Source organism: Neophocaena asiaeorientalis, unplaced genomic scaffold, assembly GCF_003031525.2.
Source record: "Neophocaena asiaeorientalis asiaeorientalis breed wild unplaced genomic scaffold, Neophocaena_asiaeorientalis_V1.1 scaffold100, whole genome shotgun sequence".
Taxonomy (NCBI): Eukaryota; Metazoa; Chordata; class Mammalia; order Artiodactyla; family Phocoenidae; genus Neophocaena; species Neophocaena asiaeorientalis.
This window is the reverse complement of record NW_020173955.1, coordinates 3,795,008-3,819,167: the sequence shown is the minus strand read 5'-3', so window position 1 is coordinate 3,819,167 and position 24,160 is coordinate 3,795,008. Positions and strand designations below refer to the sequence as shown.

Genomic DNA, 24,160 nt, shown 5'->3' with positions numbered 1-24,160 from the left:
CTCCATCAGGCAGAAACTGTTAGACCACCAAAGATGGTTGTGCTTTCCTCAGTTCTGCTTTTTGGGAAAGGAAAACATATTACTGTCCTGTTTTTGCTTCAAGGGTTTAATGCTTATTTCATTGACAATTAAAGAGACCTTGGGAATTCCCTGGTGATCCAGTGGTTAGGACTTCATGCTTTCACTGCCAAGGGCACAGGTTCAAATCCCTGGTCGGCCAAAATGAATGAATGAATGAATGAACAAATGAAAAAACAAACAAGAAAAAAAAAATTTAAAGAGACCCTGAAAAGAATCCTTTCACTAAAACATTTTATTTGTCTAGATTAGGGGTCAGAAAACTATGGTATAGTGCAAATCCAGTCTGCTACTTATTTTTATAAATAAAGTTTTATTGGAACACAGTCACACTCATTCATTTATGTATTGTCTATGGCTGCTTTCCTGCTGCATGGCAGAGTTGAATAGTTGTGACAGAAACATATGGCCCACAAAGCCTAAAATATTTACTCTGGCCCTTTACTGAAAAAGTTTGCCAACATCTCATTTAGATAACACAGAGGAGTAACTAAGTGTTTTGTATATCTGCTGTTGAAGAACACATAATTATAATGTGTAAGCTTTTTCAAGCGTTTGAAAATGTGAAAATGTTCTTGTAGTTATTCTTTGTAATTCATAAAATCATTAATAAATTAATAAAATAAGTGACAGTAGTCACATTTAAGTGAGGTAGAAAGTAAAGTTGCAGGTATCTGATGAAGTTTTTTTTTTTAATAAATTTATTTTATTTTTTATTTATTTTTGGCTGCGTTGGGTCTTCATTGCTCTGCACGGGCTTTCTCTAGTTGCGGCAAGTGGGGGCTACTCTTCATTGCGGTGCGCAGGCTTCTCATTGTGGTGGCTTCTTTTGTTGCAGAGTACAGGCTCTAGGCGCACTTGCTTCAGTAGTTGCAGCACACGGGCTCAGTAGTTGCGGCTCGCGGGCTCTGGAGCACAGGCTCAGTAGTTGTGGTGTGTGGGCTTAGTTGCTCCACGGCATGTGGGATCTTCCCGGACCAGGGATCGAACCAATGTCCCCTGCATTGGCAGGCAGGTTCTTAACCACTGTGCCACCAGGGAAGTCCCTGATGAAACTTTCTATATTTTAGTAGTATCTGATCTGATTTTAGTGAATTCTTTTTAAAATTTAATATCTAGTATCAATTTTGTAAAGATTAGAGCATGTTTATTTCATGAATTAAGTGCTAGTTATTAGCTCTTTTTGTTAACATTATTTAAATATATGTTAGCCTTAGGGTTTAGGCATAAGATTTGAAAGTAGAAAAAGATTTAGAACCAGGTTAACGAACAGTTTTTGTTCATGCTCCAATCATGACTATTTTATGGTCTTTTAGATCAGGAATGCATTAAATAGATCAGTTCTTCTTGAAAAAGAAAGGGGAGGAAACAAATTCACTAAGTAACTTCTCATTTACTTGAATGGTATTTTAAACAGTCCCTAAAATATTGGACTGAATTTTTTTAATGAACCCTGTAAAGCATCATAGCTACTATGCTGTTTGGTTTACTTGGATGTAGCTTCCACATTTAATATGGAAAAATCTTGTCACTTTATTTTAGGGTTGGATTAGTAGAATCTAAAATACGTGTACTTGTTGGAAATTTGGAACGGAATGAATTTATTACTCTTGCCCATGTAAATCCCCAATCATTCCCAGGAAATAAGGAACATCATAAAGAGTAAGTTAATTATTTTTTAATATCATATTTTTAAAATAATGGTATCCGAAATATGCATGGTTTAAGATCAGTTATGAGATGCTATTTAACAGGCATCGATGGAGGATAATACATTGTATACTTGATCACGCGTTGTCATGCATTAAAACTAAGTACATGCTATGTTGGTAGCCCACAAACCCCAACAAAAAACTCCATCACAATATTTGGAGCATCTTTAAATATATATTTAGTGAGTCATTTTCGAAGCATTTAATCCTCTTGTATAATAACACGGGATAAGTTAACAGTGTTCTTGGTGTCAGTTTTAAGAATTTGGCCAAACCATTGACATTTGTATTTATGCTTCCATAGACCAAGTTTTAATTACCAAATAGCATCTGTAAAATTGTAAAAATTAATGGAAATTCTTAAATTTTTTATTTTATAGCAACAATTACGTATCAATGTGGTTCCTTGGAATAATTTTTCGGAGAGTAGAAAATGCAGAAAGTGTTAATATAGACTTGACATATGATATACAGTCATTTACTGATACAGGTAAGACTTTGTAATCATGGAGCTGTGGTGCTCAACCTTGGCAGTAACGCAGTATCACCTGCCTAGGATCTGGCTGGCTATATTTTTTAAAGTTGTGCAATTGGTTAAATGAAGATGGAACATCTATATCATGAAAATTAATTCTGCTGTTAAAAAAGTAAAGGCATGATGAAGCGACTTCCAAGACGTGTTTGTGGGCGGGGGGTGGGGGGTTGCAGACCAGTGTAAAGAAAGAATATATGTATGTTTGCTTAAAAATACATAGACTATCTCTGGGGGGATATATAGTTTTTTTAAAAAAGAAACTGTCAGAACTGGTTGCTTTTAGGTCAAGGAACCAGATGTGTCTAGTGGACAGGAGTGAGGCAACTTCACTGTATACTCTTGAACCCTTTTGAGTTTTTGTTGTTGTTGTCATTGTTGTTTTAAATACTTATTTAATTTATTTGGCTGTGCCAGGTCTTAGTTGCAGCACGTGGGATCTTTGTTGCCGCATGCGGGATCTTTAGTTGCAGCATGCATGTGGGATCTAGTTCCCTGACCAGGGATCGAACCCAGGCCCCCTGCATTGGCAGTGTGGAGTCTTAACTGCTCAGCCACCAGGGAAATCCCCCCTTTGAGTTTTGTGCCATGTAAATATATTACCTGTTTTAAAACAAAAAGAAGAAAGTCTATAGGTGATTCTTAGCGTGCACAGCCAGTGTTTGTAGTCACAGTCACAAAGGCGACTTGCTCTTTACTCTTTTTACATGAAATAAATATCATTCAGTACAAGCTTGCTGAATATGTTTCAGAATCAGTGAAAAGGGTCTTTCACATCTAGCTCCCTAAGAATATCTCCCTGGAATATCTTAATATATCTGTTATAAATTTGGAGTTGTCTTAATAACCTGGAATAGTGTACATTCATACTATTAATATTCTTGGTTAGCTCACCTGAGTTTTCTAAATTCTTTTGAATTAGCACTCACATTTATCATGAAAATCCAGGTTCCTGTGCATCACCTAGAACCACTGAATCACATGCTCTGGGAGTGGAGCCAGGAGTCTGCACACTGAACAAGCACTCCTGGTGATTCTTTTATAAGCAATCTGGAATGAAAACATAGATATAAATTTTTCCATTCTAATTTGGACTCATTTTTCCAAAATGAGGGGGTTGGGAAGCTCTGTTTATTATAGATTTATAAAATGTTCTTCTTCAGATAGAGATACTGAGGCCCCAAGAGATTAAATAATTTACATTTCACAGTAGGTACTGTGCAAAAGAAACCTCCCATCCCTGTCTTGAGGAAGCTTATAATCTAATTTGGTATTCACAATTAACATACATTAAATAATTTATATGGTAGTTAATAAAAATGATTTTCTTATAAGCAGTGAAAAGCACTAGACTGGGGACCTAGGGCTACGTGTTCCAATTTTGGCAAGGCATTCAAGGCTGTTGAGCCTCATTTACCCACCTGTATAATAAGGATGTACTTTTAGATGGTTTCTCATGTCTAACATTCTGTGGTTGGTGTAGAAAAAGAAGCTTCATGGAGGAGGAGAGCTTGAATTGCATCTTGGATATTTGGTATTAGGATTAGCTCAGACTTGGGCAAATAATTATGAGAAGACATTGCCTTTGGGGAAAATAGCAGAAAACAAGATTTGGAAAAAGCTTTTCCATACATTTATTTTGTTAGATTTGATTATGGGGAAGTCTTAGAAGTTGGACATGAGAAAACTAGTCAGTACTTGAATAGGGTTGTGACATTGTGAAAATGTTTTGGAAGTATTTGTTCTGTAAGAGGAATGTGTGTTTGTGTAGTGATGTGGAGATATTAAAGGTATGTGTTTCAGAAAAAGAAAACAGCCCTTGGTTCAGAAGGAAGTTCCCCATTTTAACATACTGACTCTGTTACAGTGTACAGACAGGCAAACAATATAAACATGCTAAAGGAGGGAATGAAAATTGAAGCAACTCATGTTAAAAAAAAACAACTTCATCACTACCTTCCCGCAGAGATACTTCAGAAGAAGAAAAAGGTGAGTTTGTACTTGTAACTCTCCAATCTGAGTGGAACTCAGACGAATGATCCTGGGACCAAATTTGCATTTTTATAACGCCCAAACCTATTGAGAAGAAAGAGGGAAAGTACAGACAGTTCAATCTAGGACTAAAATCTTAGCTTCATTAATCACCAAAGATAATTTGTTTTATATGTACTTCAGAATTGAAACCAGTCATTTTTCTCATTTACTTTTTGAAATCCTAAAAGCTTTCCCCTCTTTCAGCAGAGTCTTTCTGATGTCAGTCGAAGTTCAAGTGGACCTCAATCCAAAAGATCATCTCTGGATAGCAATTGTTTGGATAGCTCCAGAGACACTGATAATGGAACACCTTTTAATTCCCCAGTGTCTACAAACAAGCCTTCCAAGCCTGATATTCCTCCTTCAGCAGAGACAGAAAGGTCTGTATTTCAAAATTTTCCTCTCAGTCTTCAGTTTATTTGAGGATAATGTAAACTTTTCTACACCTTTGCTAAATACTTTTTTTTTTAACTGTAAAAAGATTTTATTTTGCCAATTAGTAGTCAGTTTCTTATTTAGAATTATTTGACAATTTGTGGTAATCCTCTGGGGCATGGTATAGGTTTATGAGTATGTGGGAGTAGATAAGTACACAGGAATGTGCAGGTTTTCCTTTAATTTTTTCTGTTAATTCTCTCCCTGGGTCCTCTTCCTTTCCCTACCCTTTTCTCTTCCTTCAGTGAAATGTTAAAGTTAGGAGTACTTGAAAGAAATTATCTTAAATGTTAAAATAAGAGTGTTTTAAATACATACTATTTAAATCATTTAATGATGATATTTAAACACTTTTAACAGGAATAATGCTGAGCCTGCTGCTGTAGTTGTGGAAAAGCCACTGACTGTCCCGCCAGCTCAAGGGCTGTCTATTCCCGTCATTGGTGCAAGTAGGTATCTACGCTTTTTTTTAGTAACGATACTACTACATTTGTATTTAATTACTGAAATCTTTCTTTTTTCCTTTTCAGAAGTTGACTCTGCAGTAAAAGCTGTATCACCTCCAGCTGTGTGTACCATTCCTACAGTAGTAGGACGAAATGTCATTCCTAGAATCACAACACCCCACAACCCTGCCCAGGGGCAGCCACATCTAAATGGAATGTCAAATATAACTAAGAATGTTACCCCCAAAAGATCCCACTCCCCATCCATAGATGGGTCTTCTAAGAGGTTGAAAGACATAGAAAAGGTAAAATTACAACTTCAGTGGTGATTCAGTAGTTGATTTTTTTCAAAGTAAACTTAAAATAGTGCTGAAGAAACTCAAATTCTTCAGTTATCTTAGTGTTCCATTAGGATTTGACTGTTTAAAAAGAGTATTTACCTAAACCCTAATAGGATAATACTAATTGTTCATCTTAAATTCAAATTACTGGGCTTCCCTGGTGGTGCAGTGGTTAAGAATCCACCTGCCAATGCAGGGGACACGGGTTCGAGCCCTGGTCCGGGAAGATCCCACATGCTGTGGAGCATCTAAACCCATGGGCCACAACTACTAAGCCTGCGCTCTAGAGTCTGTGAGCCACAACTACTGAGCCCGTGTGCCACAACTACTGAAGCCCGTGCACCTAGAGCCCATGCTGTGCAACAAGAGAAGCCACAGCAATAAGCCTGCCCACCACAAAGAAGAGTAGCCCTCACTCGCCACAAGTAGAGAAAAGCTCGCGTGCAGCAATGAAGACCCAATGCAGCCAAAAATAAAAATTAATTATTTAAAAATTCAAATGACTAATGTGTCTAAAAATTTGAATGATCTTCGTTTCTCCTTGACTTACATAAAGGCATTATTGGTAACTAAATAATCATGTTTATTGTGTTATAATGTTGGTCTCCTCTGCTTCCAGTAGGTGGTGGTAAAACTGTTTTATTCATTATCATCTGGATAGATTAAACAAAAAGATAAAACTTTAGAAATTAAGGGTGGCAATTGAATTGTCTAATTTAAATTCTCTTCCCTCATCAAACCATGTTCGTAATAGGTTTTTTTGTTTGTTTATTTTGTTTTGTTTTTGGCTGTGTTGGGTCTTTGTTTCCGTTCAAGGGCTTTCTCTAGTTGCGGCGAGTGGGGGGGCCACTCTTCATCGTGGTGCGCGGGCCTCTCACTGTCGCGGCCTCTCTTGCTGCGGAGCACCGGCTCCAGATGCGCAGGCTCAGTAGTTGTGGCTCACGGGCCCAGTTGCTCCGCGGCATGTGGGATCCTCCCGGACCAGGGCTTGAACCCGTGTCCCCTGCATTGGCAGGCAGACTCCCAGCCACTGCACCACCAGAGAAGCCTGTGTAATAGTTTTGATGTTAGCCTGGTCACTAATTAGTTTCTCAGTTTATATAGATTTATGTGGTTTTTATAGGTAATAATAGCAACTCATTTTAATGTTTATATTTTAGTTTATTCGACTTGAATCAACGTTTAAGGAATCACGTGCTGCTGAAGACAGAAAAAGAAAATCAGTGGTAAGTATATCAATAGTGTGCTTCAAAATATTTACTTTTAAAGAGCCATGTATCAGGAAGAGTACTATATTCAAAAGTAGATCAGATTATATCTGTCAACTCTTGGTTATGTTTTATTTCATGTAGAAATAAGCATTTGCATATAGGAAGGAAAGTTTTCACTTGTATGTAATTCTGTTTTTAGGATGCCATTGGAGGAGAATGTATGCCTATTCCAACTATTGATACATCACGCAAAAAGGTAATAGTCTTATTTGTAATAAAATACACAGTTAAAAATTCATAGGTAATCTGCAGGTACAAAAAGCTTACTAAGAAGAGCCTAGCATGGGGTGAGGAAAAGAGTAGTAAGATTTTGTCCCTGTCCTCAAAGACCAGCAGTATAGTTGGAAGTTGGGTTGGAAATAGCAAACAAAGTGTATGATCCTAAATGTATGTACCTCAAAAGTCTAGAAAAGAGGGAGTCGTTTAAGACTTCACGATTTATGCAGGTTATGTTCAACCTTTGTTTTCATTTATTTTTAAAGAAGCAGTTTAGTGCTCAGCACAATAATTTCTTACCAACACTTGATAGCCTTTTGTTGTACACCACTGCTTACTGACAAAATTTAGGTTTGATAGTTGGGGACCATAGTTACTAATGTTTTGGAGGAACCAAATATACTGGTATACAGAGTAAGTACCTTTAAAACATGAGCTAAAGAGCCCCTAAATCTCAATTTAAAAATTTATTTTCAAAGGATTACCATTTAAGCTAATAATATTATAGGTGCTCAAAAAAATCAGCCTTGTGTAAATCAGAAGAAGCCCTTCTTTGAGAGGTTACAGTAAACAAAATGGCTTATTTTTCACCCCCCATTAAATAATAAAGTGTTTCTCATCACAGTCAACTGTCACCCTGCCAGGTTCCCCAGGATGTATTGGCAATTCTAAAGCAAAATAGAAAATGTCCTCATACTTTCTATTAGTTGTAGAATTTGTAAAATTTCTTTTAACATAAGAGTGGGTTATAAAAAGTAGAGGTGTATAATTATATTATGTATGGTAATGGAAAAAAATTGAGATGATATTAAAGTGTGAAATGACATGTCTGGGTTTTGCTTTAAAAGATTTAAAGTATAAAGGGTAAGGGGCATAAACCAAACAAATGTGGCAAAATTTTAATAATGTCTGAGTCTTCTTTGTGGCATCTGAGTCTTCATTGGTGGCATTTAAGTCTTCATTGTCCTTCCTATTCTCTACTTCTATGCACATCTGAAATTTTTCATGTCTTTTTTTTGAATGGATGTGTGTATGATATAATTTGTTTAGCCAAGGTAACATGCGAGGAGAATTAAGGTAACATGCGAGGAGAATTAATTCTTGCAGTCATCTCTTGACAAGAAGCTGATATGCTGTTTCTGTCAGACAACTATCTGTTATTTTAGGCTTCTTTGTTTCTCAGTCTTAGACTTTGCCTTCATTATATAATAATCTTTAGTGTCTTCAAAAGCACTCATATAGATGTCCCTGAATTTTACCATCACTGAAGTTACCTACCCTGATACAAAGTTGGTTTTCCTAAAAACTTAATTATCTCACAAGTTGGGTTATTCTTCTGCATGAATGCATTACAGAAACTAATTGAAGGCTATAACTGGATATCAAGTTTTCCTCTGTATCACACACTCATTTTTTCACCTTGCACCCCAAGAATTTCCTGTTTAAGTGACCATGCTCTTCAGCTGTTTCTCTTTAACATTGCCTGAGTCTGAGGAGGACTTTGTTCTTTATGCATTTCTCAGTCTAGAAGTGGCAATTGATTAAACAAAGTCCTCTTTCCTATTCATACAGTCCTCCCATTTCTACCCTTTCTCCTATCCCTCTGCTTTTCACCTGTTTAAAAAAAAGTCCCCAAAACAAGGGGACTTGAACATAGGGAAAAAATATTCAACACATACTTGAGTGTTTAGGAACTTAAAGCATTTGGAAAAAAACTCAGAGTTTTGTGACTGATTTACTCGTTGGACCTTTATAATGTGTATTTGTTTTTCCTACATTGTATTTCTTTCTAACAGAGACTGCCCAGTAAAGAACTACCAGATTCATCATCTCCAGTTCCAGCAAATAACATCCGTGTCATCAAAAATTCCATTCGACTGACCCTAAATCGGTAAAAGCAGTGCCTCCTTACTTAAGTGAATATGCAATCATTTAGTGGCCTAGATGCAGCCACTCTTTTTAAGATAGAGGCGGTGGCTGTCATACATAAAATAAGGCGAAAGTTACAGTCATCGGCCTAACAACCTTGAAGTGGTTTTTTGAACTCTCACACTTTGACCTGCAGATGCTGTAGCATTCTCTCATTGATTGCTACATACAGTTCTCTGAGGATCACCTGCTATCAAATTATCATCTACAATATTATGGCTTTGCGTTGGAGGTTTTACTGCCTTAACTTTCGATGCTTGTTTCTCTGTTGTGGGAACCAGTTCTTGGCTCTCTGGACACTGATAAAACAAGTCCTGAACACCGCCCCCCTCTTTTTTTTAAGTCTTATGTTGTAATCATTGTATAGAACTAAAAAAGTTGAAAACAAAAAAACAAAACAAAAAATGTAATTTTCCAAATGTTAATAACACATTTACTTTATCATTGAAGCCACTTTGTGAAACCTGAGATAAATGAATGTGAGGTATCTTCTCTGCTTTCCTCATTTGTGTAGATGTACTTATTGTCTGTTCTGTTGATTTAAATTATTTTTTCTCAGATTGGCACACGGAATATTTAAATTTTTATTGTGCCTTTCTATCCAAATGTTGCATAGTTACCAGGGAGGATTAGTCCAGTGATTACATAAGAGTTGGGCACCATAAATTCTCTATATTTTGCCTCCCATGGAGGCCTTTGAAATGCATCTTTATTAAGAATCAAAATATGACCAGGATACTGAAAGTCAGTATATGAACGGTGAAATTGTTACATATCCTATCTCATGCCATTTCTTGTTAGTTGACTGGTATTTTTTACTGAGGAGCAACTCATTCCGGCATCAACAGTAAGATGCCTTTAAGTATGGCAAACTTGTATTTTTGAAATGTACGATTAACTTGGCATGATACTTCCTGACCATTACTTACCGCCACAACTTCAAACAGTTCCTTTGTGGACTAGGCATGCAGAAATGAGCAGTGGATTTTATTGAAACCTAAAGGCATTTTTGAATGACATTGTTACCAACCATTAATTGGCTCAGGACCTTTGTAATTTTTATTTAAATATATGAGTTGTCTTTTTTTACACTGCTTTTTTCAGTGCATTTCTTAATATTTTTTAAGTTTCATGAACGCATGCTCCATTTATTAAAATCCATAACCATGTAATTCTTCTTGTAATATGTTGATTCAGTGTTTTGTAAATGAAGTCGTATGTATTTTCAGAGTATTTTTGTATGTACTGTAAGATACCATCTTTTCAAAGAGAAAACTTTAAAACCTTTACTGTCTCTCTTTAGTCTAATTTTTTAAATATGGATTATGCTTGAATTACTCTTAAAACGAAAATGTATAGATTACACAGCCAGGAATGTTGGTATATATTACCTTCTTCAGCTTTCACTCACCATTTAGTAGGTCCAGTAGGAAAAACACAAAATGGTACATTTGAATAGTGCAGGGAAAATCCTTGGTTATATAGTTTATAGGACTCATGGGATGCCGTTTAGCCAGTGGAGTAATAGTCCATTTTCTCTTGCAAGCCCTTTACCATTGAGTTGAAATACTTGAATTCTGATTGTCAGAGAGCAGGATCCTTCTTTTCCCACTCCTGTTCCTGACCCCTACATCTCTGAAATGGAAATTCTAGTGTTTAACTTTTACGAAGAAAGACTTCTTAGAAGTAAAGAAGAGCAAGGGGAAAACAACGGTTGTTCCATTATTCACTTTTTATATAGCAAAAGACGAGAATGAAATCCCATAACCAAGTTGTAGCTTCCTTGGCAAAGCTGTTCTCTTAGTTGACCCTTTTTCTTTATTCAAGTATTTTGAGATTTGTTCTATAAATACTCTGTTTGAGCAAAAGAGAATGATTATGCAAGGACTGAATAACTGTCATCTGACTTAAAACATTGATTGATTGAAAACTTCTTTAATAAGGGCTTTAAGAATTCCCCATACGTACATCCATGTTTACCCTATTATATAAACCGATTCCTTGGAGTAACTAGCGGAGTTTGTCTTTAATAAGAAAGCAACAGGCCTAACCTTTGTACTGTAGTATAGTCATTCCTCTTGTTTTAATGGTCCATTTGACATGGGGTTAAGACATAGCCAAGAGTTTAACGTTAGACTTCTCAAAGATAGCATTCTTCAACCTGTTTGGTAACTGGGGAGTTGATGAGGTGCTTTTGAGATAGCGGGTTTGGTCAGAAATGAAGTGTTTTCTATCCTGAACAGTAGGTAGAACATTGAGTACAGTTGACCCTTGAACAACACAGATTTGAACTACATGGGTCCAGTTATATGTGGATTTTTTTCAATAAATATAGTACTTGTATTTTCATTTCACAGAACTTTAATTATAGGGGAAGGTTTGATTGAGATCACAATATGTGGAATCGAAAGAACTAGGGTTTGAGTCCTGATTCGATCCAGACTGTTTCAGCTTCCTGCCCTTGGGTGAGTCATGTATCAATTCCTTAGTTTTTGAAGCAGAGGTAGCAGTACAGGTGTTTTCAACTGGGGTGAGTGGGTTGGTGCCCCTAACTCCTGCATTGTTCAAGGGTCAACTGTACATTTTGTTACCATGGTAGGAGACCTCCATTGTAAGGGTTCCAAGTAAGTAAGAGGGAATGGTCTGCAGTTATGTGCTATGTTCACAGGCACTAGGTAGATGCATTTGATTTCAAGTGTAGAGACTATACCTAGAAATAGAACTAGAAATATATTTTACAAAGCCAAATAACCTGTTCTTCAGTATGTAGACACATGTTCATTTTCACAAGGGTATTTTAATCTCATTTTTCAGTGACTGGCTCTAAAGAATAATATATCAATGAAACAGTTATCTGCTAGTTTAAACCTTAGGGACTCAACTAATTTGAGAGACAGGATAAATGGCTTAAAACCTTGTAAAATTGGGGCAAGAGGATTTTATAAGACGATGCTTTTACAATAAGAGTTTTTGTCTTAAGGCAGTGATTTAGTAACATCATTAAAATGCTTACTGTCCTATATAGTTGCAGTGAAGTGAAGTGAAGATGGGCAACGTCGAAATGGGCTAAACTTATTTTCCACTGTGTCCCACAGCTTTGAAATAGAAATTCCTAACCTGCGGATCATGGACTGTAGGGAATCCCTTGCAAGTGTATATAAGAAGTTTTTGTTCATATACATTTTTCTGAGGGAAAGTTCATAATTTCATCAGCTTCTCAAAGTGGTCACGACCCTTAAACAAAAGTTAGGAACCACAGCTTTTCAGGATTGAATAATCCCAAACTCTTTGCAGTTTTCTTCTTAAGATTTTTCTGTGGTGTATTTCTGAAAATGTACTGTGGCTCTTAACTAGTAAAGTGGGCTAATGAAGGACTCTGGAACACTGAATTTCTCTCCAAGTTTCTTTATATATCTCAGATGAAACTTCATCAGTATTTAGAAAAAGGTGTATGATTAGATTTGTGTCTTCACTTAACTTAGATTCATTAACAGGGTCAAACTTAAGTTCAACAAATTTCAACCTAAGAATGATCAGAGTAGAATAGCTTAGAATAATGATTAGAAATGGTAAAAAAAAAAAAAAAATAGGATTTATCATTAAAGATCCTAATCCTTTGATTTTGGTAGCCTTAAATTTCTTATTTCTCCATGTTTGTGGTTCACATCAGAACAGACTGAACAGACCAATAAACAGAACTTTAGTGTAAAAAAATTTTTTTCTAGTAAATAAAATTGTGTGTGTATTTAAATAAATAACTATTAAATCTTCCAAAGCTTAGAATTTAGGTCATGATGATAGTGATGAATATAGCGCAAGTCGTGGAAGAAAACTGGTCTCAATAATAGTGACTATTTCCTTAGGATTTTTTAAAAGAATTGTACAAGGTCAGACCCTTCCCAAATTTCCCATTTTTTTCTGGAATAATTTTATATTTGAAGTAGTTGAACATAAGATTATCATCAGGCTTGCTATAATTTTTAATGTATTGCTGCATTTTTAGCAAGGACCCACGTAATTACCTTAAAAAGTGCTTAGGATATCTTTGAGGTAAATGGTGCTACATCACTTCACAGTATTATGTAAAATGAATGCAGCTCCTGTTCCTTTTTAGCTAGCTGTTTGTGTAGTTCATATTAATTTTTCCTGCCTTTTATCTGGATTGTCTTAATTTCTTAGTTGTACACACGAGCCTCATTATCTGTCTGGAATAAGTAATCAAATAAACTTGCTTTGATAAATAGGTGTTGATGATTGACTGATATTATTCGGGAGTAACTTAAAAGTACCAGACGTCTTTAACTTACTTATCAAACTGACAGCCAATTCGGTCCTTCACCACTCAGAGTCTTTGGCAGGTAGTGGTATCCACAACCTGCTTAACGTAAAAGCAAAGTTCATACTCAATTTGCCTTACACGGAATATCTGATTAAACTTTAGCAAGCAGTAGCATCTGCCTCAAGTGTTGAGGGCAAAATTCTATCACCCTGTGGTCAACATCAGGCAACCAGAATACTCTACTAATGGCTGGACAGAGGTGCATTTAGCAATCAGATCTTGGGTACTGTCTACAGAAGTACAAGCTACAGAGCTTGTTACATTCTTGTTAATGACTCGTTTTTAGCCTATCCACCTATCTTAAATCAGGTACTGAATTCACAAATAAGAACCTGCTGTCTACATCAAGATTATTAGCAAAAGCCACTCATGGCACCAGTGGAAACACACTTGACATTTATTAAGCTAATTAGCAAAGCCTCCTGTATTGAGTGAGCTGTGGATAACAGAAGGGCTTCTAATAGTCACTTGTGAAGTACACTGATTGGAGTGCCAGCTGACCATCCCTGGAGTGTGAATTTCTGATTAGGGCAACTCACTGCTCCTAGGATATAACTTTAACACAGTTATCACACTGTGCTGAATGTGTTAAATTAACATGATAACAGGTTCTTTGTGGCTCTGAATGCATTAAGCTATTAAGGGCAAGATAGAATTTGATGCTTTTAAAGCGCATGTTCCAAAAACTATCTTTCACACCATATCCAGCCAAACTATTACTTATTAGTCCTTAAAAAGACACACTTCTAAACCCTTCCTTGCCAATCTCTGACTACCGACATTTTGAGCCTAATGGCCACATAAAGCCTTCCACGATAACCTGGTCAGAATCAATCATCCTACCTTCCCAACACGTTACTTGTGACTTCTCAACGTTTTAGTTACTCTAACTTGCATAATGTTCCGTTTACATACTTGCTTTCCCCTGAGAGGTTGTAAGTTGAGAGTAGGAAGCTATATCCAAGAATATGTAGTGGGTACCCAGAAAATCCTGAAGAAGAAAATGTGTGAGGGACTTCCCTGGCGGTCCAATGGTTAAGACTCTGCGCTTCCACTGCAGGGGGCATGGGGTCCATCCCTGATCAGGGAACTAAGATCCCACATGCCGTGCAGTGTGGCCAAAAATAAATAAATTTTTTTAAATGCATGAGTCCTGTTTCGTTGGTTGGTTTTGATTTTTTTCTTTTTAGTCTGAAGAGGGTTATCTAGAAGAGAGACCTGATGAAGGAACTAACAGAAGCAAACAAAACAGTGAAAATCATTAAGGCATGTTTCTTTTTCACCGTGAAGATCATTAAGATGCATTTTTCAAACTTTTTCAACTGTAACAGTTAAAAACATTTTAGGGCTTCCCTGGTGGTGCAGTGGTTAAGAATCCGCCTGCCAATGCAGGTGACATGGGTTTGAGCCCTGGTCCGGGAAGATCCCACATGCTGCAGAGCAACTGAGCCGCTGCGCCACAACTACTGAGCCTGCACTCTAGAACCTGTGAGCCACAACTACTGAGCCCATGCACCTCAGCTACTGAAGCACATGCACCTGGAGCCCGTGCTCCGCAACACGAGAAGCCACCGCAATGAGAAGCCCGCGCACCGCAACGATGAGTAGCCCCCGCTTACCACAACTAGAGAAAGCCTGCTCGCAGCAACGAAGACCCAACACAGCCAAAAATTAAAAAAAAAAATTTTATATTGCAAGCCAACACATGTATATATACATACATGAATATGTGTATGTGTATATAATTTATATATGTATATACACACATAGGTAATTAAAACAAGTTTCACAAAATGCTTTCCTACTATGCGAGATGCAGGTTGATATTTTAAGAGCCAGCTGTGATCTCACTAAGGTGATTTCACAGCCTCTCCTGAGTTGTCACCTACAATTTGAAATACACTAGAAGTTCTCTTCCCAAAAGTTCATCTCAAACTTGGATCATCTTTCTTTATTCAGCCTGTTTTAGAATGCAAACTGTTACAGCAAATAGTACTGAAAGGCTAGTAGAGTGAAGCATGGTGGAGAAGTAGATGAGGCTAGCTACTCCTTTCTCCCAAGGAAAAATGTTACCCAAAAGACTTAACATCTTTGCATCAACTGACAATAAAGAAAAAAAAATCATGAAAGCCAAAAAATCAGCAAACAGCAAGAATTGGGACGTTGAGATGGTATTTATTTTAGTATTGGTTAGTTGACCTCAGCTGACCAAGGGGTGTCATCAATCCCTGGAGGGTGCACTGGGGATGGACTGAAGAATGACAGGCTTAACTTATTAACCAAAGTCACTAGAGTGAAATGTATAAATTTCTCATTTAGAAAATTCTATTGTACACACACAGCTCTCATATAATATCCCAACGTGGTCGAGGAACTCAAGGGTACCAGAGAATTGGGGTCCAATAGTAAAATTATTCCTATCTCCTGTGGAATTCTAGACCATAATTATACATGTTTAACATTTCCTAAGCAGTTAGGATGTGCCTTTTAAAACATGATAGCACTTAATCTTGATCCTAATAAGGAGCACTGTTGTCCTTATTTTACAAATGAGGAAATTGAGACCTAAAGAGTTTATGTGACCAGCTCCAAACTGCATAACTATTAACTGGCAGATTCGGGAAGTATTATGATTCAAAGTATAGCGCTCAATCATATCTCCCATTTATGAAAGAACTTACATGGAGGTGTGGATCAAATTCCTGCCACCCTGCATTCTTCTGTGGAGTCTGGAACTTTTGAGGGAAGGCTGGCCAGCAGCGGCAACAGTCATTTGTGCCAGGCTTCAGGGGGCACTGTGGCCTCCTGCAGGGAGCCCAGGGCTAAGACTCAGGAAAGCCCAGTTCTGCCCAGGCTCTGCCACTTACATCTGTGTACCTTCAACAGACACTCAACCCCCCTGTGCTTTGCTTTCTCCCACCTGAAACACCTGCCCTTCAAACCTCGTGGGAAAGCTGTGACATGAAAATATTTCAAAAGATTGGCAGGTTCTACAAACAGGATGGACAAACAGACTGTTAATCTCCCAGAATAACAGCTGTGTAGCATTCCTTAGCCATCAGTCTAAGAGCAGGAAGAAAAGGGATCCAGGAGGAATATCGCCAAGAAAAGAAGAGTAAAAATGAAGTTTTACTTGATATGCTTGATCATAGTTAGAGGATATTAACACTTCTGTCAGAGTTTGAGAACAACCAAATAATTTTTTAAATGACACATCTTAGTTTCAGTGAAACCATATAAAAGGAAATATATGCTTTATATTATATATATTTTTAAGGCAATAACTTTTTTTTTTTTTTTTTTTTTTGCGGTACGCAGGCCTCTCACTGTTGTGGCCTCTCCCGTTGCGGAGCACAGGCTCCAGATGCGCAGGCTCAGCGGCCATGGCTCACGGGCCCAGCCGCTCCGCGGCATTGTGGGATGTTCCCGGACCAGGGCACGAACCCGTGTCCCCTGCATCGGCAGGCGGACTCTCAACCACTGCGCCACCAGGGAAGCCCTATATATTTTTATATATAAGGCTATATAAAGAGGAAATAAATCCACAGTATATCACATGGCTCAGCTATAAACATTCATATAGTCATAATAATATAAGTAGAGAATATTGAACTAGCCCCAAATTATACCTATACTGAGAAGGGGTGGCAGAGGGCGCGGGGGAGAATAGGGTGTAAGAGAGTGAAATCCTCACCTTCAGTGGTAGTAAGTAGAAAATATCTAAAACCAAAAAGTGTAGAATAATGTAAGCATGTTATTTAGAAATAATAGAAAAATAAATAGTAACTAGGAATAAATAATAGGAGAAAAGTCTTAAAGACTTGAAAATAAATGGCTCTAGGGAGCAGAAATCAGGACTGAGGAAGAGGAAGGGAGAAGACAACTTTTTGTTGTTTTTTAAGAAGAGTTGTAGAACTTTTTGCCTTTTAAACTAGTATATCCACTATCTCTAACCAGTATGCAGTCAGAGAATGTTGTAGACTTTGGAACAGATAGGTCTTGGCTCCAACCCGTACTGCTTGTGAGACCTTGGGTTCCAGGTTCCTAATCTGAAAAGTGAGACTATCAATACCTGTTTCGCCAGTGAAGCATCGAGAAGTGGTTTAGAAGCTCTGCAGCCAGACTGCCTAGGCTCAGACTCCAGCTCCGACTGACTGATAGAAGTTGTGAAAATTCCTTAATTTCTCTGTGCCTCGGTTTTCTCTTCTGAAAATGGTGGTTACGATAACAGAACCTACCTCAAAGAGTAGCTAAATGGATTAAAAGAGAGATCCAGAAGCTCCTGGCACATAGTGAAGTTCAATGAATAACTGAGGCATTAGAGGGTTACACAAAACAGTGCATCATGCACTATGCGTGGTGCTTGACCCTGAATGGGCATCCACTTCTAAACACACATCCAAAGAATCAGGGAAGAAGCTGGCGCTGGTCTCCCCAACCAGACTGAAGTACTGGATCTCTACCTTCCATGCAATGATGTGAAGATAAGTGGTCCCTGCCCTGCCACCAAGCCCCTCCCTAAACGTACTTCCTGGAAGAGTTGTTTTATTTGGAGAAAGTATGTTAAGACTCACTTAATTCTTACAGAGTTTCACTGGCTTGTTCTTTGGTCTGCTTAAATGTTACAACTGGTTAGGCTGAGATGAGAATGGCTATCGAGGCCATTTGTGCCAGCCAGGACTCACGGAGCGCCTAGCAGGGCAGCTGCACCACCAACGTGCAGTAGATGCTCTCTGGCTTAAACAAGCATCCTCTGATTTCAGGTGAGCCTACACCTGTGAAACCTGCCCACGCATGGAGAGATGGCCACAGGAATGATCCAAAGCCACGCCCGTCCCCAGACGTACCTATACCTCTTTACTCCCGCCTCTCCTGGGAGACAAGACTAACCCAGCTCCAAGTCACTTCCTGCCAGGGCTTCAGGGCAATTCAAAGAACATCTAAGTGCAGGTTCTTTCCAAATAGATTGGTTTCTTGAAACTCACAAGAAGTCAAACATCAGAAAAGAGGGGATTTCTGAAAGCCACCCACTAGGATGGCAACTGGTCCTTGGTAGTTTCAAATATTAAGAAAAGAAAAACAAATCGGCGTTGATTAGGCAGTATCGAATCTCCCTGAGCACAGGAAGTGAAGGCAATTGAGCCTGATTTGCAGGAGGCCCTGAGGGTGTACAAAGCAGCCACTCCTCTAGCAAAGCCCACTCACCGTCTGCAGAGAAACCTGCTTTTCCTGCCCCAAGCTGAGCACACCAGAGGGAAAGCACCATTAAATTCCCTGTGAGCTCGGGGCCCACTACTGCACCAAGGTCACCAGGTGAAGGGGATGGGGAAGGAGGGAAGAAAGGATGAGATCAGTTTGACAGGCTAAGTTGATGGGGTCAGTGGGAGACAAGAGCCATGAAGCCATTCATTCCACAAATGTTTATGGAGCCCCCAACATTCACCAGGCATTGACGTAGCCACCCAGGACACAAACAAGAATCAAACTTGTCCCTGCTCTGAAGGACCCCCTAAGACTGGTAGGAAGCTGACTGACATCTTGGTTCTGCCACACCATGGGAGCACAGCAGAGGGACCCCTTACTTCTGCTTTGGTCAGGGATGGTGCTAGGGAAGAACAACCTTAGTGTTGAAAGTTGTAGAACAATTAGGAGATTTCCAGGCAGACAAACAGTTGGGGGAGGTGGGAGGGTGAAAAGCAATGCAGAGGAAACCACATGTGCAAAGGATGAAGGTTCTGGAAATTAGATGGTGTAGTAGGGCTGTGTGAAAGGAGTACTGGATGCATTTAGGGAAAAGGTGTAAGAAGAGGCTAGAAATGTCGGCAGAGTCCCAATACCTGTGCATGGGAGAGGGAATGAAAGAAGCAGGGAGACGGTGAGTTTCCTGCTATGGTCTAGCTAAGAAATGGGGAGAGCAGAAACCACAGCAGCAGAGAGGGGACATATTTCAAGAGGTTTCTGGGGGTAGAATGGATGGGATCCACGGACAAACTGGATTAGGGAAAGAGTAGAGAATAGTTCCCACGTCCTTGGGTTGGAAGATATTTTTCTGTCGTTAATTCCGAGAATACAGGGGCAGTGTTGGGGTAAGAGGGTCATGAATTCAGATTTGGCAGCGTCAAATTTGAGCTGCCTCAAGCTCACCCTTATGAAGATGTGCAGTAGAGAGTGGGAAACACAGACATACCTCATTTTATTGCATTTTGCAGATACTGTAATTTTTACAAATTGAAGGTTTGTGGCAACCCTGCATTCAGCAAGTCTATCAGCACCATTTCTCCAACAACATTTTCTCACTTCCTGTCTCTGTCTCACATTTTAGTAATTCTCACAATATTTCAAACCCTCCACCAGCAAAAAGATTACAACTCGCTGAAGGCTCAGATGATGGTTAGCGTTTTTTAGCAAAAAGTGTTTTAAAAATTAAGGTATGTGCTTTCTAGACATAATACAATTGTACCCTTAACAGACTAGAGTATAAACATACCTTTTATATGCACTGGGAAACCAAAAAAAATTTGTGTGACTCACTTTATTGCAGTGGTCTGGAACTGAACCCACAATACCTCCGAGGTGTGCCTGTACTGGTCTGGAGTCCGGGAGAGAGGTCTTGGCTGGAGGTTCAGATTTCACAGTTTGGCAGGGTTGGCTTTACAGATACTTGTTAGTGGGGAACTAGCCTTATGAGAGGGGTTCTCCTACTGGAGAAACAGAGGGGACAGCTTATCTGATTGGTCATCTTGGGGAAGGAACTAAGCAAGTACAGCCAGGCCCTGGGGGCTTACCCACTCTGGATCTATCCTGCTGTGTGCTGAGTGGTTCCCTGGGACTGCAGTGGGTGGTCTGTAGAGAGCGAGCCACTTGAAGCAGACCCAAAGCTATGGTCTCCAATCAGCATTTTCAGTAATAAAGCGAACGTTTTGATCGCCATCTGTCTTCTACAAACTCATGAGGGAGAAGGTGTTATTTATTGAAACCACTGCCAAACTCCGAACACTACTAGTGTATGTTTTGTTTGCTGTACTTTTCTCTCCTCTGCATTCCAAGCAGGTGGTCAGGCCTGTTAGTGGAAATATCTTTCCTAAGATGTTTTTGCAGGGTGAGAAAGCAATCACTGGTAGCCTGTGCATGGTGTTCCTGGGGCCAGGGCTTTGAGGGCTGCTCAAGAGGAGACAGAAGAGATTCGACCCTGGACTGGGAAGAGGGAAAATACCAGCAGGTCCCCGAGGAGGACTGGGGTCTGGATGCTGCTCTGTGTCAACTCGCCAGGGAGGTGACCAGTCTTCAGTGAGGGCAGCTGATCAGTGCAGTTGGGAAGGCTGGACCCCAGGCCCAGGAGCTCTCACTTTACCAAGGATTCCTTTGCTCCAAGCAGTAAGGCCACTGGCCCTGAGGAACCATGGGCCCAGACCAGGGAACATCTCAGCAATTATCAGCCAGACCAAAGACCAATGGCTTTGCCTGGAGGGGCCTCCCAGGAGCAGTCGACTTGGCACACCCCTGGGTGGAAGTGGGGGACGTTTACTGAGATTAATTTCCTGCCAGCACAGTAGAATCGGGGCTCATTGCCAGACCGAAGTTGATTTAAACAAAGTCAAGAAGTGTATTTCCTTCACTTCAGAGTTGGAAGACTAAGATTCACAGCTCCGACAGTAGTTATCAGAACACAGGGGTGCTGGGAGTACTGAATGCGGGGCTCAGAGAGAGTGAAGCCAGGGGGTGTGGGCAAAAGCCTGGACAATCTCAGATTTAGGGGTAAGTGAAGAAATAAGGGGCTGAAAAAGCAAAATCAGCAAGGCAAGAGATGCTAAAGAGAAGAGTTCATAGCATTAAATACTGCATGAGTCCACTAAGACTAGGATTGAAGTGTAGCCATGTGATCTGGCATTTAGGATGACCTTAGCAGAGCAGTGCTGTGGAGGTGGACTAGAATGCAAGGAATAAAGGTCACATTCTCAAAAAGAGCAGCAGGGGAAGAAGGGATAATCAGGGGTCATAGATCGAAGTGGAGGGAAGGTTTATTTTGGACTTAAGAGATTTCTGAAGGTGCCTTAAGTTTGAGGAGAAGAAGCCAATGGAACAATTGTGGATACTTCATAGCACTGGATCCAGAGGACAGGAACATTTGCACATGTTGAGGAATGAGCCCAAGCAGGGAACAGGAATATGGAAAGGAAGGCAGAAGGCAGAAGTGATGGTAAGCTGCCACTTTTTAAAATATATATATTTATTTATTTAGGTTACACTCGGTCTTAGTTGTGGCAGGTGGGCTCCTTAGTTGCACCTCGCGGTCTCCTTATTTGTGGCTTGAGGGTTCCTTAGTTGCAGCACACGAACTCTTAGTTGCAGCATGCATGTGCGATCTAGTTCCTTGACCAGGGATCAAACCTGGGCCCCCTGCATTGGGAGCGCAGAGTCTTAACCACTGTGCCACCAGGGAAGTCCCAAGCCACTTCTGATATTACGTTATAAAAAGACTATGCCTTCCATCTTGGGCACTCTTGTCTTGCTCTCCCTTGAGTCACTCCCCCCTGAGGGGAAATCAGCTGCCATGTGTAAGGCAGCCCTATGTAAAGGCCCATATCAGTGACCCTAGAAAAGGATCCTTCAGCACCAGCCAATAGCTTGATTGCACTCTTATGAGAGACCTTGAAGGAGAGGCACCCAACTAAAGCACAGCCAGAATCCACAAACTATAAGATAATAAATGTTCGTTATTCTCAGCCACTAAGTTTTGAATGCAGTGACAGATAACTATGAAGAAGTAGATATGTTTGCATGCAGGGAAGGCAAACATTTGAGGGAGCATATGCCTGAAAGCCTTCCACTTTCTGTGCTGAGAGCAAGTTGAAAAAGAGAACAAAGGTTTGGCATGGCTACATTGGAAGATGAGAAATTCAGCTGGCTAAGGGTGCATGAAAGAATGGGCCAGTACTCGTAAGAGCCCAGCTGAGATGGGTGATTTAAAAAAAAAAGTTGAAGCTACTGCAATAAGCAGTTAAGGAATTGTTGTCCAGCTACCTTGACACCCTGCAAGAGAAGAGAAAGAGTTGTTGAAATGACCAGGATTGGGAGTTTATAAGATGATGAAGTAGAAAGCCAAAGAAGCAAATCAGTTGGAGATGCTAGCAAGAGACGGGCTACAGTGATGGAACCACAGGAGGGGAACAAGAGGTGGTGAGAAGGTCACAACTGGATAGACAGAAAATGGTAGGTAGCCTCAGTGAAGCTGGCGAGCTGGTTAATGGGCTTAAGAGTGAGAGGAATCAAAAGGCCCTAGGCCTGTGCTCAGAGGGGAGCAGTTCTCTGAGCAGCCAGATGACTCAGGCTGTGCCCATGGGTGCAGGTTTCTTAAACAAGTGCCTTCTGCCAACTCCTCCAGTCTGATTCAAGCCAACCTGAGCTCCCTTCATCCCATCACCATGAACGCCATGCTTCAGCCACAAAGGACTCCTGTGGTTCTGTTCTCATGTCGGCCTGGGTTGCCCTCCCTTCCAACCCCGTCTTTCCCCAACAGATTCCTTTTCAACCCTCAAGCTCCAGCCCATGTTCTGCGTCCTAAGTGAGCTCCTCACAAATGTCTACTATCTGAATTAATGCCTCCCCACCCCCAGCCCAGTTTTGCACCTATTACAGCCTTGAGTTTGCCATACATTATCACTAGGTTGATGGGGTTTTCTGTTTTCTCCGTCGGAAGGTACATCCTTGGCGGGTAGACAGTGCGAGCCAGGACCTTTAGGTAGCTGGTGTTCCCAGAAGAGTGTCTGATTTGCAATCAGCGCTCAGTACTGAACTGGATAAAGTAGTAAAATAATAAGGCTGAGGGCACTGAGCATACAGTAAGTCTTCCTGAGGAACTCGGAGACGAAAAGGGCAGCGGGAGAGAGCGCTTCCGTTCACCGTGCACTGCCAACACTCACGAGAGCTGTGCCAGGGAGCTCTTCCAAGTTTGGAAGACTAAGGCTCAAAGGTTCAGACTTGGCCATCACTTGTCTCTTTACTCCTCCCTGGGGTCTCATCCAGTCTCCAGACTAAAATCCATCAATATGCTGATAACTCCCAGAATTCCTCTCCAGCCCAGAGTGTTCCCGGGATGGACTCTAGACACAACTCCCACTGCCTCTGCCACATCTCTAACAGGCCTCTCAAACGCACATGGTCACAGACTCCTGATTCCGTCGCAAAATGTATTGCTCCCACAGGTGTCTTCATCCTAGTAAACGGTGACTCCGCTCTACCAGGTAGGACTAAAAAATATCGACTCCTCTCTTTCACACAACCTCCCTCAGCGGTCCGATCGGCACTTCCTGTCAGCTCCACCACCCGCGGGTGTCTACATTCAACCACCCACTCCCCTGCTCCCAGCACCTGCCACCTGGATTATTGCAAGCCACTCCTTACCACCTGCCGGCTTCCCGCCTGCCCCCTTCAGCCCATTCTCGGCACACCAGCAGAGAGGTTCTTTTCAAATGTCAACCCCATCTTTCCGCTCTCCCGTTTAAAACCTTCCGCTAGCGCCCCATCTCAGATCCTCAGATGGCCTACCAGGCCCTGCCTGATCCGGTCTCCTGTCAATCACTGCTCTGATTTTTGAAAATAGCTTTTTCAGATATAATTCACATAACATACAGCTTGCCTACTTACAGTGCACAACGGTGTGGCTTTTAGCACATCCCCAGAGCTGTGCAGCTACCATCTCAATGAACGTTACAACGCTTTCATCATTTCAAAAAGAAACTGAATCCCCTAGCCGTCACTCCCCCATCCTCCCCTCTCTCCCAGTCCCAGGCACCCGGCTTTCTGTCTCCATAGATTTCCCTTTTGTGG

The 24,160-nt window shown here is 40.4% G+C and overlaps 2 protein-coding genes across 2 annotated transcripts in view; both read left to right on the top strand.

Annotated features, from left to right (window-relative positions):
* PAPOLG (poly(A) polymerase gamma) overlaps positions 1-10,281 on the top strand; it is a 30,589-nt gene extending 20,308 nt beyond the window's left edge. The window contains exons 13-21 of the mRNA XM_024752939.1: positions 1,621-1,740; positions 2,171-2,280; positions 4,190-4,311; positions 4,561-4,736; positions 5,152-5,240; positions 5,322-5,542; positions 6,739-6,804; positions 6,989-7,045; positions 8,862-10,281. Coding sequence (XP_024608707.1) covers positions 1,621-1,740; positions 2,171-2,280; positions 4,190-4,311; positions 4,561-4,736; positions 5,152-5,240; positions 5,322-5,542; positions 6,739-6,804; positions 6,989-7,045; positions 8,862-8,960 — 1,060 coding nt within the window. The 3' untranslated portion in view covers positions 8,961-10,281. The remainder of the gene's footprint in view (positions 1-1,620; positions 1,741-2,170; positions 2,281-4,189; positions 4,312-4,560; positions 4,737-5,151; positions 5,241-5,321; positions 5,543-6,738; positions 6,805-6,988; positions 7,046-8,861) is intronic.
* An 11,126-nt stretch (positions 10,282-21,407) lies between these two features.
* Positions 21,408-23,927, top strand: LOC112404827 (uncharacterized). The gene is made up of 2 exons (XM_024752935.1): positions 21,408-21,530; positions 23,310-23,927. Exons 1-2 carry the CDS (start codon positions 21,408-21,410, stop codon positions 23,925-23,927), a joined length of 741 nt encoding a protein of 246 aa, XP_024608703.1.
* Positions 23,928-24,160: the final 233 nt, after the last annotated feature.

Excerpts from the sequence above, each read along its gene's own strand:
- LOC112404827 (XM_024752935.1), top strand. The coding sequence starts at position 21,408 with ATGGAACAATTGTGGATACTTCATAGCACTGGATCCAGAGGACAGGAA. Across the intron at positions 21,531-23,309 it reads GGCAGAAGGCAGAAGTGATG|ACTTGGCCATCACTTGTCTC; the intron begins GTAAGCTGCCAC and ends TCAAAGGTTCAG.